Consider the following 16,295-nt stretch of genomic DNA (forward strand, 5'->3'; position numbering starts at 1 on the left):
TCTATGTGTTTGTACATATTGTTGCTAAAGGCCCTCCCTTGTTTTCCCATGCCTCCCACTTTTGAGTCCAGAAACATTTTATTATTTCTGCTTGGTGGTTTCTGTGGTTAGGCTGGCTCAAACCGCCATGTCTGCCCGGCCTATGTTCCATCTGCCTTTGTTTTCCACTGGACCCCTGCCCTGCCTGCCTGCATTTTAAGTTAACCCTTTCACTAGTATATCAGTGGTCTTGGGGGTCGGACCCCCTGACCTTTCCTCCCTAGAGATAACATCTAGACCTCAGTTGTATTTTAGCTCCAGGCCCAAAAAAGCAGCAAAACCAGAGGAGCAAAGCCATGGCTGACTTCAGGACCAGCTCCATTGAAAAATGACCCCCTGCCCTGGCACCAACCAACCAATCAGTGGGGACAGGACCCTGAAAGGACAGACCAGGAAAGCTGCTGAAGATTCTATTGAGATCTTCCCCTGGGACCTCCCCTAAATCTCCTTAAAACCCTGAGAACAGGGGACCCAGAGGGCTCTCCCTCCCAGGAGCAAGCCTTTGCTTCCCCCTGCCCCCTGCATCACCTTTACCTTCCTCACTTCTAAGCTCCAAGGGCCCTCCCCTTACCTCTGTATCTTGTTTCCTAAGCCTATCTTGTACGAATTACTTCTTCCACCTCCATGATTTTATAAATGTTCTCTTATAGTTTGAGTCTTTAATATCAGTTTTGCTATGTTGATGAAAGGAGTCCCATGCTAACCTGACAAGCTCAAGGAAGGCCTGCATGGTATTTATAATCGCAGATGACCCAATGAGACCTAAAGTAATTACAAAGGATGGTCTGAAATTAAACTTTAACTAAAAGCAGTTATGGTGGGTAGTTACATCCTAGGCCAGTATCTTCACTGATAAGGTCAACCTTTACCTTAACTGAGCCTATCTGTCTTTTTGCATCTATAATAACGTACCCTTGTGATGTCTGGGTAACTTCTAACTTCCCTTTTTTCCAGACACCTCAGGCCACAATCAAATGCCCTGGGAGCCAGGACAGGAGACCATAAATTCCTTCATTGTTATTGTTATGTTAACTGTTGACTGTTAACTATCTCATTCTAGAGTTTTCCCTGCTTTGCTTTCTCCAGCCTCTCTGAACACCAATGGGTTTCATGTAACCCACCTATGCCACCCCCCACTTTGTAATGTATAAAAAAAGACAAAAAACAGCCATTCTCTGGAGCATTATCCCAATACTTGAGATTTGCTCCCTGGAAGTTGTTGACAGTTTGGCTCAAATAAACTCACAAAAACTATTTACAGGTCTGAATGTTTTTACGTTAATAGCTACGTATTAGAAAAGATAAAATGAAGGAAACTCAGTTTGCAGGTGGGGTTAAAAATTCTAACTGGAACAGATGGGCCAGTTCAATGTTTATACCACAGACTGGATGAACTGGCTGGGGCCTAAGCGGTGCTGATTAAAGCAGGATCGGTCAGAAGCACACGGCTTTCTCCACGCGGCATTTCTGCCACGTGTTGGCTCTGGCACAACACTCTGGCTCCATCTCTAGGGAAGCGATCAGGATGCACAGAAAGAGATGGGGACCACCCCGTGGCCGCAAACCCCACCCCCACCCCCCCACCCCCAAGCTTCATCCATTAAAATGACACAATTCGATTAGGTTAAAAAAAAAAAAAAAAAGAATGAAAAGGCACATGGTCAAGACTGACTTTAGAAAGGCCCCGCCTCTGCCTCTGCAGTTCCGGTCCAGCCTCCGAGCAGGTCCACGCCGGCAGCAGGAAAGTTTCCTGCGCGCGCAGTAGGCCTGCCCAGTGCCGCGTGGGAAAGGCGGGACTTCCGTATCCTCCACGTCATCTCCCCTGCGACGCGAACGTCACTGACTTGACCGGGAAGGTCAACCGTGGCCGAGGGCGGGCGCGCGCCCACCGCACGCTCCGGGGTCGCCGGCGCATGCGCGCGGGGTCGCCGGAACTGTACCTGCCGCTCGTCGGTGAAGCCCGCCTTTCGGGCTCAGCCCTGGCACCCATGCTGGGCCGGCTGGGCGGGAGGTGGCTGCGGCCGCCGCCTGTCCTGCAGCCCGGGGCCTCGGGCCCGCACTTTGCTCCGGCCGCAACCGGCGGTGCCAGGCGCGCGGCTCTGCCAGCGTGGGCGGTGGCCTCCGTGTCTGCAGTTGACCCGGGCGGCGCGGGCGGCTGGTACGAGGCGCTGGCCGCTTCGGCGCCGGTGCAAGGCGCGGAGGAGATGCTGCTCGCGGCGCACGGCGTCACGGGCCTGCCCTGGTGGGGCAGCATCCTCTTCACCACCGTGGCCCTGCGCGGCGCCGTCACGCTGCCCCTGGCGGCCTACCAGCACTACATCCTGGCCAAGGTGAGGGCCGCCGCGCCGCGCCCGCAGGCGGTCGGCTTGGTGTTCCTCGTCGTGACCGCGTCGTTGCTAAGAAGGGTAACGCGCCCTGGACGTGGGAAGTAAGAGATGTTGAATAGCACGTGCACCAGCCATCTCGTTTACCCTCTGGGTTTGTGCTCAAAGCAGGAGCGGTCCCTGACCTTGTTAGAAAGGAATCAGGAGCAGGAAAACTGGTGCGACCTGTGAAATGACCTCTTTAGAGGCTGCACCCCCTGCTGGTTGCAGCATCTTTAGTTCCCGGGCTGGGCTTTCCGACTGGTCGTGTTGGGGTAGAACTGCCGAGCTAGTGGTTTGCAAACTTGACCCCTGATTCAGGCCGGTCCACCCACAGGCCCGTGTCCTGCGAGTCTCAGCCGCTCGCCCTTATCTTTTATGTGGGATTAGGATAGGGAGACCTTCCTGCCCTGCTTCCCGAGATTATGAGGTCAAGTCACATATTATGAGTTTAAGTGCAACGAAAGCAAAATAGTATTCAAAATGGAAGACTTCAAAAAAAAAAAATGGCTTCAAAGATTATTATCATTGGGGGGAAAAGCCTGGAAACGAAACGGAAAGAGATTCGTCAGCAGGATCAACGCAGTGAGTTACTTTACAGAATCAACACAGGGCAGATAATGCAAAGTTTGGGGGGCTGTCACAGAAAACATTAGCGATTTAATTAATACCCTTCTTTTTCCTCGGTTGACGGTACTGGGAAAGCCAGGGATGCCACATAAAAGCGCAGGCGCAGTTCTCATTTAATCCTTAGAATAACCCTGTGAAGTAGGTACTGTTGCACATTTTATTTATGAGGGAACCAGAACTTAGAGGTTAAGTAACTTGCCCAACAGCACACAGCTAAGTGTATAATCTGGAATTTGGATTTGGTTGTAACAGGATATCTTAAGCAATTTAACGTTTTATGCTTAGACTTAAGGTTTTTTGACATGCTTCAGTAGACAATTTTTTTTTAAATCCTCACCTGAGGATATATTTTTTTCCCATTGATTTCAGAGAGAGTGGGAGGGAGGGAAGGGCGAGAGAGAGGAGAGAGAGAGAGAAACATCAGTGTGAGAGAGAAACATCCATTGGTTGCCTCCCACATGCAGCCTGGCCTGATGGGCTGGGGATGGAACTGGCAACCCAGTACATGCCCTGACTGGGAATCAACTCAGAACCTCCCAGTGGGAGTGGGACGGCACTGTAACCCACTGAGCCACTCTGGCTGGCAGGAAACCAAAACTTTAAATGAGTTGAGGGAATAGAAAATAAAACTATGAGTGGTTATAAATATCCTTTATGTGCTCATAACAAATTTTTCTTTAGCTAGGTGGAAAATTTGCAACCAGAAATACAAAATATTGCACAACACCTTAACCATGAAGTTGCAGTTCGTGCAAAACAGTTGGGGTGGTCCAAAAGAGTTGCCAGGTAAGATAATTCTGTGCCTATAAGACCGTAAAAATATATGCATATTATGTGAAAGTGATTATGTTTATTATAGGTTTGAGCATTCTGTAGCTTTAGCAGCAAAGTAGTTTTTTTTCTTTAGGATTTTAATAAGTTTATGTGGCATGATAGTTTTATTTTTTATTTATTGATTTGGGAGAGAGAGAAAGTTCCCCTTATTTATGTATTCATTGGTTGGTTCTTGTATAGGCCCTGACTGGGGATCAAACCTGCAACCTTGGTGTATTGGGATGATGCTCTAAACAACTGAGTTACCCGGCCAGGATTGGCATAATTTAGGGTGTCCCAAAAAAATGTATACACACGCTTTGAATAATTATAAAGGCAGTGTTTATAAACATACATTTCATTTTCAAAATTGAGCTATGAGCTGTTAAACTGTGTATACGTTTTTTGGGGACACCTTGTTTTATGTGCTGGACTGAAAGCAAAGAAATGGAGAAACAAAGATAAGAAGGGCAAGTTTCTTATTCTTTCTTTTTTAAAAAAAATGATATTTTTATTTCAGAGAGGAAAGGAGAGGGAGAGATAGAAACATCAATGAGAGAGAAACATTGACGGGCTGCCTCCTGCATGCCCCACTGGGGACCGAGCCTACAACCTGGGCATGTATCCTGACTGGGAATCGAACTGTGACCTTCTGGCTCATAGGTCGATGCTCAACCACTAAGCCACTGGGGCCAGGCAAGTTTCTTATACTTAAAGAGACCCCATCCTACTCAAAAGACCTGCAATCAAATGATGACTGAATTAAGTACTATAAAAAAGGTTTTGTGCAAGGAGTTGGGTCCTTATGGAAAGTCAGGGAAGGAAGGCTTCACAGGATAAGGATACTGTGCCAGTCTGTTGGTGCTTTAGTCAGCAAATCATACAGGTTATTTTCCAAACTTCACCTTTTTGAAAAGATACAGTAGGCAGTAGCCCTCAGGAATGAGGAAGTAGAAAATGTGAATATTAAAATAGAAGCAACTGGATAGCTAGGGTGCTGTCCATCCACTGTAATTACCCTGTGGAGTAATCTTTCTGGGGTCCTAGAAACCCTTGCCCAAGGGTGCATGACCATAGTCGTCCACTGGGAACTTGTAAGTCATCATGCTTCAGTCAACCTAAGCGTGCACACACACACACACACACACACACATATATGGTTATCCATACATTTAGCTCTATAGGTATACATTTGCCAGCTATTTTCATTATGAAAGTGCTTCTCTCTATTTAGTGTTAAGAAGACTTGACAAACCTGTAGTTTTGAAGTTTTACTGATCAGAGAAATCTCAGAACTACAGCTCTATGCCAAAAGAACAGATTTACAGCTGCTCACCTGGGTTGTAAATACATCCTAGATAAGTTGGTGGCACCCTGGTGATGCAGCACCGGCATGATTGTTCAGCCACATCGTTTTGGAGATGGGTGGCTTTCTAGAAAGACACTCTGAAGGTTTCCTACATTTTCATTGGGACAGTCTTGGAAGGTGAAAGGGAGTTTGCCAGGTGGACAGCCAAGAGAGTGGATTGTCCACACAGATGATAAAATAATTTCCAAAGGTATGCTGATGCGGAAGTCTGATTTGTTGAATGACCTAAGTCATTTCAGGCATCAGAAAATATAGGTGTCTATAAAGTAGTAACAGAATTACAAAGACCCTGGAATGTCTGTGTATGCTGTCTTAATTCAAGTAAATGTAGCAAACCTATTGAATGCCATTCCTTTTACAAAATAAATGGCAAGAGATTCAGAGATGAATAAGACCCAGCACTTGACCTTCAAGGAGACTGTAGCCAAGAAAGTGAGACTTAACAACAGGAATAACTAATATGCTTAACAGAGAAACGAAGAAAATATTCATGAAAAAGAATTGAAGAACGGAGACTGTTTTGACAGGCTAAGAGCACACACAGTACAAAACCACATTGGTACAAACAAATATATTCAGGGACCAAGTAATTAAGCTTGGCTGGAATGGAAGGTTTGAATAAAATGTACTTTTACTTTTCATATTTCCTATAGAAAGTGCAATAATACCAGTTTAGTAGTGAGGTTTCCCTTAAAGCCTAACTAGCCAAAGAAGACCATAGACAAAGCTTATAGTCTGCCAATGTTAGATTTACTGAATTGTTATGTAATTTGTATACATTGCTAGAGAATTTTCAGTAAAAGGCTTTATTTACCTTTTATTTAGGCGGCTCCTTAATATAGCTTGTGATAATTAAAAATCCTACACAAATTCTTCAGCCAATACCCACAACCTGGTCGTGTTTATGCTATGGTTATGAAGCACTATTGGTGATCAAATGACATTTTCTCCCTTTTCTTTTCCCCTCTTCCCTCAAAATAGGTTCACTTATCTAAAGAATATGCAGAGGCTTGTTTCAGAGCTGTACATTCGGGATAATTGCCACCCTTTCAAAGCCACAGTGTTGGTCTGGATTCAGCTTCCAATGTGGATCTTTATGTCTGTCGCTCTGCGGAATTTTAGCACAGGAGCAACCCATTCAGAAGGTAGTTATTATAGAAGTTTGTTTCCCCCCAAATAAGTTCCCTAACATTGTCTTTGTACTCTAAAGAAAAAAACAAAACACCCCATACTTTTCTTTTTTCTTTTTTTTTAAATTTTGTTTTATTGCTTAAAGTATTACAAAGGATATTACATATGACTCCTTCTTTTTCCCCCTTTGACATTCCCCTGGCATCCCCTACTCCCCAGTGTCTTGTGTCCATTGGTTATGCTTATATGCATGCATACAAGTCCTTCAGTTGATCTCTTACCCGCCCCCCTCCACCCCCCAACCCTCCCCAGCCTTCCCACTGTAGTTTGACAGTCTGTTCGATGCTGCTCTGCCTCTGTATCTATTTTTGTTCATCAGTTTATAATGGTCTTTATTATCCATAAATGAGTGAGGTCATGTGGTATTTTTCTTTCATTGACTGGCTTATTTCACTTAGCCTAATGCTCTCCAGTTGCATCCATGCTGTTGCAAATGGTAAGAGTTCCTTCTTTTTTACAGCAGCATAGTATTCCATTGTGTAGATGTACCACAGTTTTCTAATCCATTCATCAGCTGATGGGCACTTAGGCTGTTTCCAGATCTTAGCTATGGTGAATTGTGCTGCTATGAACATATGAATGCATGTATCCTTTCTGATTGGTGTTTCTGGTTTCTTGGGATATATTCCTAGAAGTGGGATCACAGGGTCAAATGGGAGTTCCATTTTTAGTTTTTTATGGAAACTCCACACTCTCTTCCATAGTGGCTGCACCAGTCTGCATTCCCACCAGCAGTGCACGAGTGTTCCTTTTTCTACACATCCTCTCCAGCACTTGTCGTTTGTTGATGATAGCCATTCTGACAGGTGTGAGATGGTACCTCATTGTTGTTTTGATTTGCATTTCTCGGATGATTAGTGACTTGGAGCATGTTTTCATATGTCTCTTGGCTTTCTGAATGTCCTCTTTTGAAAAGTGTCTATCACCCCATACTTTCCATAAATAGAATACTTTAACCAGTCTTGCTTATAAAGGGTATAAATATACAATTTAAAATAATGAGTGTAAGCAAACTAGCTGTGTTGAGAAAATAAATCTAGAAAGGAAAGCAGTAATACTGCTTCTTAGAGATCATAATAAAATTAGTGTTATAATTTCAGAATTTGGTTTCCTAACCAGGAATTGTTTTTATTTATAAACTTAAGAGAACAGAAAAGCTTTCACAGTGATAAATGTAAACATTAATTGAGAAACAATATGAACATTTGTTTTTTACTTTCATTTAAAGGCATTTCTAACCAGAAAATAATCTGAATAGATTCTAAAGAAGCCGCTCTGGCTACATAATTATTTAAAGTTAAGCCTGAAACAATTATTGCTACTCCGTTGTTGTTGTTGTTAATCCTCACCCAAGAATATTTTTCCATTGATTTTTAAAGAGAGTGGAACGGAGGGAGGGAAGGAGGGAGGGAGGGGAGAGAGAGAAACATCATGTGTGAGAGAGACATCAATTAGTTGCCTGGATTGGTTGCCTCCCCCCCACACACACACACAAACCAATTGAACCTGCACCCCGGGTACATGCGCTTGACTGGGAATTGTGCCCTTGACTGGAAATTGAATTCTCAACCCTTCTGTGCATAAGCCTATGCTCTAACCACTTGACACACCGTCAGGGCACTGCTACATATTTTTATTTTTTTTCTCTCTAAGTCTGTTTGCTACAGAAAGCTGCTTGCCTCTTAATCCAGGAAGGACTGATTTGTGTTATGGAATGAAAAGAGCCTGAATAAAACCAATGCAAGTCTTTAGTGTGAGGGGCACCTTTTTGGAATTATTATCCTGCATAATGTCTTGTGTATTTCCTTCTGCTGTTGTAATAAATTATTTTATTTATAAATTTTCAGCAGGTTTTTCTGTCCAGGAGCAGTTAGCGACAGGTGGGGTCCTGTGGTTTCCTGACCTCACTGCACTGGATTCCACTTGGATTCTGCCTATCTGCATTGGTGCCATCAATTTAATAATAGTAGAGGTCAGTGGTTTTAAACAAGATTGTTTGCCATTTAAATTATTAGGATTTCTGTTGTTGCTGTTTTGACATCAAATATAAATGTGTTTGAGTCTTAATTCAGAGCTACTCACTGAAGGTGAGTAGGTAACGGGTGGTACCTACTTTGTTCAGGGAGTATCATTGTTGATTCCAATTGCTGTGACAGTACCTTCAGTGTGTAAACACCAGCATTAAGTGCTAAATCGTGTCTGATCTTAGCTTCATCTGGCTGGGGTTCTGCCTGTAGAGCTAGAATTAAGTGTGGTTTCTGGTTGCAGGTCAGCCATCGACAAACTGTCTGTCTTGGGTCAGTTCCTTAATCTCTCTGGGGAACAGAATGCTCATCATTAAAGTAAGAAAGCTGAATTAGAACACTTCCAAAGTCTCTTTCAACTTTAAAATTATATGATTCTAATACATTCAGTTTTGTGATTTGCTTTTGGTTAAAGACGGTCATTAAGATGTCTAATCAATCTGGTTTTATTCCCACAATAGATTGGTATTTTGTGTATATGTTTAATATATAAATTTGTAGGCAGAGAATAAAGTCATTACCTGACTGCCATTTTTTAGTTATGCAATCTTAGAAAAATCATAGAATTTCTTTATAAGATGGAGTGGAAAAACACATACATATTCAATATGACGTCTTAGCCATGTCTTACCATTATCCCATGCTCCTTTATTCAACAGTTTATGGGAAGCATGCCTTTAATTTCATAAAGAGCTGTTCTCAAACTCTGAAAAGAACATAGACTCTTTGAACTAGAAGAAACCTTAGAAATTATCTACCTCAGTTGTGATCTCATAGACTTCATGTCCATTGGTCTCTGGGAAGTCTCATATACCTTTATTTTCTTAGACAAAAAAAATGAAGATTACACCGTAAGGTGTTGGGTGGCAGTTTCTTGAGGAAAGACTCCAGTCTAAGTGTTTGGTCTAAGTGTACTTCCCTAGAAGGGAACCCAGCAGAGTCTTGTGAACGTGGTTGGACTTAGTGAATATTTGTTAGAAAGAAGAAAGTGATAAATACAAGGTCACCATGGATTAATATCCGTCCTTTAGTCTTTCCTTTATACCATCTACTAACCCAGTATGTATATGTTTAAGAAAAGCTCATTCTTACTTAACATACACCATATTTCAGGCACTATTTTAATAGCTTATATTAATTAGCTCATTTTTTAAAAAATATTTTTTTATTGATTTCAGAGAGGAAGGGAGAGGGAGAGAGAGATAGAAATATCAGTGATGAGAGAGAATCATTGATTGGCTTCCTCCTGCACGCCCCCTACTGGGGATCAAGCCTACAACCCAGGCATGTGCCCTTGAATGGAATCCAGTGAGCCAAACCAGCTAGAGCTAATTAACTCATCTAATTCTTTTGACTAATTCCATGATATAGGTACTATTACTATTATTACGTGCATTTTAAGGTGGAGAAAGTGAGGAACAGAAAGGTTAATAACTTGCACAAAGTCATATGACCACTAAATACAGGACTGCCATGTGAACCTAGGAAGTTTGGCCTAGAGTCTGGGCTCATAATCATTACTGCTATGTTGCCTCTAAGTAATTCATAAATTATAACTGCTTTCCCTTGCCTTGGTTATTCCCTTTATCCATGTAGCCAGATCACAAATCTTTGAGATACCAAGTTCCTACTTAAGTACAGTTCCTGCCAGGCACTGTACTTAAGTACCAAAAAACAAGGGTAATGATTCATACATACTACCTATCCTTTTTAAAAAAAATATGTTTTTATTGATTTGAGAGACTGAGACAGGAAGGGAGAGGGAGAGAGAAACATCGATGTGAGAGATTGGTTGGTTGCCTCTAGCGTGCAACCCAAGCAGGGACTGAACCAGGGATCAAACCCCAGACCCTTTGGTGCACAGGATGATGCTCACCTAATTTAGCTACAATGGCCAGAGCCATAGTACCTATCTTGAAGGGACTTTCAGTCTTACAATCTTTAAAAACCATCTATAATAATAAAAGGATAACATGCTAATTAGACCGGATGTCTTCTGGACATCCTTCCTGACGAAGCCAGGCCAGAGGGAAGCCAGCCTGGATCCTGGGTGCCTGCTGGCGGCCAGGGGAGGGAAACCTGGGTCCCGGGTGCTGGAGGGAAGCCAGTGCTGGCAGCCGGGAGAAGGAAGACCTACTCTTGCACAAATTTTCGTGCATCAGACCTCTAGTTGTCTTATAAAAATTACGCTGTGATTCTATTTAATATAGTTGAATCTCTTCTTTATTGCTATTAATTAAAGCTACTTTTTAAGATTTCTGCATGATTATTAAGTTTTATAAAAGATGATCAACCAAATAAACTTATCAGTGTTTTCTTTTTTTTTCATTGGTTAAAATGTAAGTGAAGGCCATTTTATGCATTTTCATAATCATGGTGTGTGTATATATTCTTCCCTTTTAGATTGTTGCTCTACAAAAAGTTGGAATGTCTCGTTTTCAGACGGGTGTTACCTACTTTGTTCGGGGAATATCAGTGTTGATGATTCCAATTGCTGCGACAGTACCTTCGGTGAGTAAACACCAGCATTGTGTGCTAAACCTTGTGTGACCTTAGCTTTATCTGGCTGGGTTCTGCCTCTTCTACTGAGAGCTTTCTCTGAAAACTCAGTCCCTTACTGGTTTCTGAGTTTTTCTGTAATAACTAATTTACTGTCTCTGTCACCGAGTGACACGTATTTCTTGGGATTGATTGACCTTCCTGTATGTGAATGTCTTAACTCTCTTACTAACTCAAACCTTTTTTCTTTTTACAATTTTGCAAAGTACCTTGCACACTACCATGAACAAAGTATTTGCTCTGTTTGATTAGGTGATTTATTGAATTGTTTCTGTCTATATAGACTTAGCTAAGGAATTTAGCACTTAAAAAAGAAGCAAACTCTGTGCCAAGTCCATATGTGTTCATATGTAATATTATTTAACCTCATACAACTCTATGAAATAGGCACACTTGCCCCTATTTATTTATAATTAAACTTTTTAAAAAAAATAATATTTTTATTGATTTCAGAGAGGAAGGGAGAGGCGGAGAGAGATAGAAACATCAATGATGAGAAAGAATCATTGATCGGCTGCCTCCTGCACGTCCCACAGTAGGGATTGAGCCCGCAACCTGGACCTGTGCCCTTGACGGGAATTGAATTCAGGACCCTTCAGTCCCAGTCCACAGGCCGACGCTCTATCCACTTAGCCAAGCTAGTGAGGTCTGTAATTAAACTTTTATAGAAATAGAGAAATTGTTATGTTTGCAGTTATTTCATATTTTTGGTCTTTTGCTTATTACCCATGGATACTTAGTGCTAAGAAGGCAAAAGCTGTGTCAGGTATAGCTCTCTTTTTGTTCAGAGCCAACACATAGACCATAACGTAGAATCCATTTGTTGCTGATAGTTAGGGTTATATCAGCATATGTAAAGTTTTTCATGTTACTTATCTTAGGAATCTGGAACAGTATGTATTCAGCATCAAACATATATTACTGCCCTAACCGGTTTGGCTCAGTGGATAGAGCATCGGCCTGCGGACTGAAGGGTCCCAGGTTCAATTCCGGTCAAGGGCATGTACCCTGGTTGCAGGCACATCCCCAGTAGAGTGTGTGCAGGGGACAGCTGATCGATGTTTTTCTCTCATCGAAGTTTCTAACTCTCTATCCCTCTCCCTTCCTCTCTGTAAAAAAAAAATTAAAATCAATAAAATATATTTAAGTGTGTGTGTGTGTGTGTGTGTGTGTGTATATATATATATATATATATATAACTAAAGCTGTCCCTTAGACATAATATTGTCATTGCTCCTGTATAAAATAAGTAAGTTTCTACATGTCTTAAATAGACATCATTATGTCTGTGAGAATTAATGAAATAACACCAAGTACTTATAATAATTTTCATGTAATAGTAGTACTGTTGTAAAATACCCTATAAAATAGAAAAATACAGGTTCACTACATTTCTGGGGAGAAATAATGCCAATTATAACTGAGGAAACCCCCCAGCTCAAATAAAATAAGGGCAGTGAAGTTTCAGTGAGGGTCTGGGTTCAAAGTGAGTAACACATCTAAAAAAGTGTCTTAAATACCCAAAAGTTTATTCTCTCAAATATAGGAAATTCAGTTAGGCAGCTTAGTGTATCTCTTACAAGACATGAGAGACCCAGCCTGCTTCTCTCTCTCTCTTTTTTTAATATATATTTTTATTGATTTCAGAGAGGGAGAAAGAGAGAGAGAGAAACGTCAATGATAAGAGAGAATCATCAATCGACTGCCTCTGTACACCCCTTACTGGGGATTTGAGCCCGCGACCCAGGCAAGTGCTCCCAACCAGATACCAACCTGGGACCCTTCAGTTACCAGGCCGACCCTCTATCCACTGAGTCAAACCAGTTAGGACTGCTTCTCCTAATGCTCCACCATCCATAGTCGGTAATGTCTGTCCTCCAGGCCCCAATATGGCCGTGATGGCTGCTGGAGCTTGTCTCTGCAGGAGTGGTAACAGGGTGCTTCACGTACAGTTAGCGCTTGGAGGGAGCCTTGCCAGCTGTCCCACCAAACACTCCTGCTCACCTCTTAGTCACCTGGCCACACCTCACTGCGGAAGAGGCTGGGATGAAGTTTTTCTCCGCTATGGCAGTATACCCTTCTGGAAATTAGGACTCTATTACTAAGGAAGAGGAGTGATTTTTAATAGACAGTTTATAGTCTGTACAGTTGAGTTCAGGGTACTTTTTGCTTAGTGGATAAATCAGATGATGGTGATAGCACATGTTTAGTCAGCATTGACTTTGTGCCAGGAACTATTTGAAGTGGTTTGCATATATTAGCTCTTATAATTCTCCCAACAATGCACTGAAGTAGCTGCTACTGTAATCTCCACTTTAGTGATGAGGACACTTAAGCTCAGAGAGGTTAAGTAATTCATCCAAGGTTACTCATCTGTTAAGTGGCAGAGTCTTACACATCCAGGCAACTTGGCTCTTGCTCTTAACTACAGTGGTAATCTGCCTTTGATGATGTGTTACTTTCTGCTCCTCAAAACTTGCTTTTGGAACAAATGCAAGTGCTTAATATGGACCACACACTGCTTTACCATCTATGTGAGTTATCTCATTTATTCTTTACAGCAGCCTTCTGAGATGGGTACAGTCCTGTGCCCATTTTATAAATGAAACTGAAACAGAAGAAAAATAACTTACCCAAAGTCAAATAAATGGAATTCAAACTCAAGCAGTTTGACTCCAGGGCTTGGACTCAGCCACCACATAGTCATGCCTCTGGGTTCTGGTGACCTTCTGATGCCAAAGAGAAGTTTGTGTGGGATTGTTTTGAGAGGCTGTAGGACTTAGTTACTGACCTTACACACATCAATCTGGATGGTAGTACAAAAGAAAAGTGACGATAATGCTGAGCTATAAGTCTCAGAAAAAGCAAAGATAATGCATTCCTAACCATTCTTAGCAACTGGTTACTAGAAAAGTTGGTAGATAGATGACTATATGGAGGAAAGTGAAGTCTAGGGAGGCTAAGTTTGCCATCATAAATGGCTGTACCTCTAGGACCCTACCTCTGATTATGGCAGTTTGTCAGGACTCTTGGTGGGGAATAAGCCAAAGAAGGGCGGCGAGACCTCTCTTGGGCCCTGGGAGCTACTCTGTCATCCACTTTCTATCACGAATACCTCTCTTTTTGCTTTTTGGTCTTCCTTTCATCCTTCTTTCTTACCTATTAGACCCTTCACAGATATCTAATCGCCATTGCAGGTCTTGTTTAGTCCTAGTGTACTTCCATTTGCAGAGATTATAATTATCTTTGTCTCTGAAGCTTGGTGTCCGAGGAGAATGAGCGGTGCTAACATTCATGTCCTTTTTTTTGTTTATAGTCACTTGTTCTCTACTGGTTATGCTCCAGCTTCATGGGCCTTTCACAGAACTTGCTGCTGCGTTCTCCTAGGTTTCGCCAATTTTGCCGTATACCGTTGACCAAGGGAGATTCAGACACTCCTTATAAGGACCTCTTTGCTGCTTTCTACGCCAAGTACATTTCAAGGAAATGACATACTTTTCAGCGATTTTGAAACAGAAGTATTACTAACACTTTAATATACTTAGAAGATTTATTCAGATATGATTTATTTTGCCCTTATTTAAAATCTTGAACTCTGTGAAGTATTGTGTTAAAATATAATCCAGTTGTAATTGACAATACTTAAAATCTTTTAAATGCTAGTATGTAGGTGGCATGTTTGTTTTGTACCCTAAGAATATAAAAGTGCCTGGTTCTGTTTATAGAATTACAACTTGCTAGAGGTGGTAGAAGTTTGGAGAACAGGACTAGATACTAAATGATGTCAAATTGTACTGAATAGTCCCACCCATGAAAATTATATAAAACAAGAGAATCCAATGAGGCATTTCTAAAGATTTTGGAGGTCTGAATGGTCATGTTCCTGTTTGAGCATCTAATGAAACGATGTTTTCTCTTCAGAAAAATCCTCAGACTGACAGTATGGGGTCCTTCAGACCCTGAAATGCCTCTGGTGACTCCCAGTTAAGAAATCTTATTTGAATGGAACATACATTAACAGTGAGTCATTTTGTGATTTTTTTTAAAAAATGGACTTGAGATACATAGTAGTAGAGGAGTCCATGCATGCAAGAAAGTACCTAATATGGTAGGGGGTGTGGCCTCTTAACCACATTCTGAAAGAAGACAGACAGTGTACATTCCTTTTCCTAAGATTTAAGAAGTCTGAAATACAAAGTATAGAACTAAGTACTACTAGAGCAAAGTGAAACAACTTAAGCTTGTTTAATCAAAGAAGGGTAAACCAGATGGGCTATTGATTTTGGAGCTGATTTTATAAACTTACTTATTTGGGAGGATTAAGTACTCTAATGAGTTTTAACAGTGGTAGAGGTTTGATATAGGAAAAATTGACAGGTAATATAAGTTGTGGACCTAGTAGTCTGCTTGTTTAACTCAGAAAGATGATGAAATTAATTCTGGTTGAGATATTTAGGAATAAATTTGACAGGTATTTGAGAAGATTACAAATTTTCACTGAGTTGGAATATGAACCTGTTTCTGAGATGCCCTATCATTCCATCTTATGTTTTACAATAAAAACTAAAATGAGCCCTAACCGGTTTGGCTCAGTGGATAGAGCGTTGGCCTGCGGACTGAAGGGTCCCAGGTTCGATTCCGGTCAAGGGCATGTACCTTGGTTGTGGGCACGTCCCCCAGTAGGGGGTATGCAGGAGGCAGCTGATAGATGTTTCTCTCTCATCAGTGTTTCTAACTCTGTATCCCTCTCCCTTCCTCTCTGTAAAAAAAATCAATAAAATATATTTAAAAAAAAAAAAAACTAAAATGAAGTTAAGTCATTTCTTGAGTGATGTTTATTATATCTTAGCCATTTTGGTTGCCATGTTATTGCAACTTACTAAGAATTTAGAGGAAGCAGTTGAGACTAGGTTCTCTTTTCATGACTTCCCAGCCCTGGTTTATGATTGAGACAACCCTACTTCCCAGTAAAGGAATTAAAACTTATGTATAGTCAATCCTCATTCGCAGATTTTGTATTTGCCTACTCGCTAAAATTTATTTGTAAACCCCAAATCAGTACTCATAATACTTTTGATGACATTCTTGGACATACACAGAGTAGCAAAATATTTGAGTCCCCTGAGGCACATTTTCCCAGGAAGTCAAACAAGGCAATGCTGTGTCTTCATATCTCAGCTTTCAAACTAAATAAGTGTCCTTTTTCTACTTAGTGCTATGTTGTTGTTTTCTCATTTTTGTGCTTTTTTTAAAAATTATTTCTCTATTTAAAATGGCCTCTAAGTGTCATGCTGAAGTGCAGCCTAG

The 16,295-nt window shown here is 41.4% G+C and overlaps 1 protein-coding gene across 2 annotated transcripts; it reads left to right on the forward strand.

Annotated features, from left to right (window-relative positions):
• Nucleotides 1-2,012: 2,012 nt before the first annotated feature.
• Nucleotides 2,013-15,751, forward strand: COX18 (cytochrome c oxidase assembly factor COX18; the record flags this gene model as incomplete). Of its 2 annotated transcripts, none has more annotated exons than XM_081086786.1 (6): nucleotides 2,013-2,369; nucleotides 3,718-3,818; nucleotides 6,196-6,359; nucleotides 8,253-8,377; nucleotides 10,833-10,940; nucleotides 14,305-15,751. In XM_081086786.1, the coding sequence occupies 6 exons, from the start codon at nucleotides 2,028-2,030 to the stop codon at nucleotides 14,476-14,478; spliced, it is 1,014 nt and encodes a 337-aa protein (XP_080942912.1). In that variant the 3' UTR covers nucleotides 14,479-15,751. The 2 variants fall into 2 exon arrangements, with proteins under 2 accessions (XP_080942912.1, XP_080942913.1); XM_081086787.1 differs by having other exon boundaries at nucleotides 2,028-2,369; nucleotides 8,256-8,377.
• Nucleotides 15,752-16,295: the final 544 nt, after the last annotated feature.

Source organism: Myotis nattereri (genome assembly GCF_964212035.1).
Source record: "Myotis nattereri genome assembly, chromosome: 1".
In the NCBI taxonomy this organism is placed as follows: domain Eukaryota; kingdom Metazoa; phylum Chordata; class Mammalia; order Chiroptera; family Vespertilionidae; genus Myotis; species Myotis nattereri.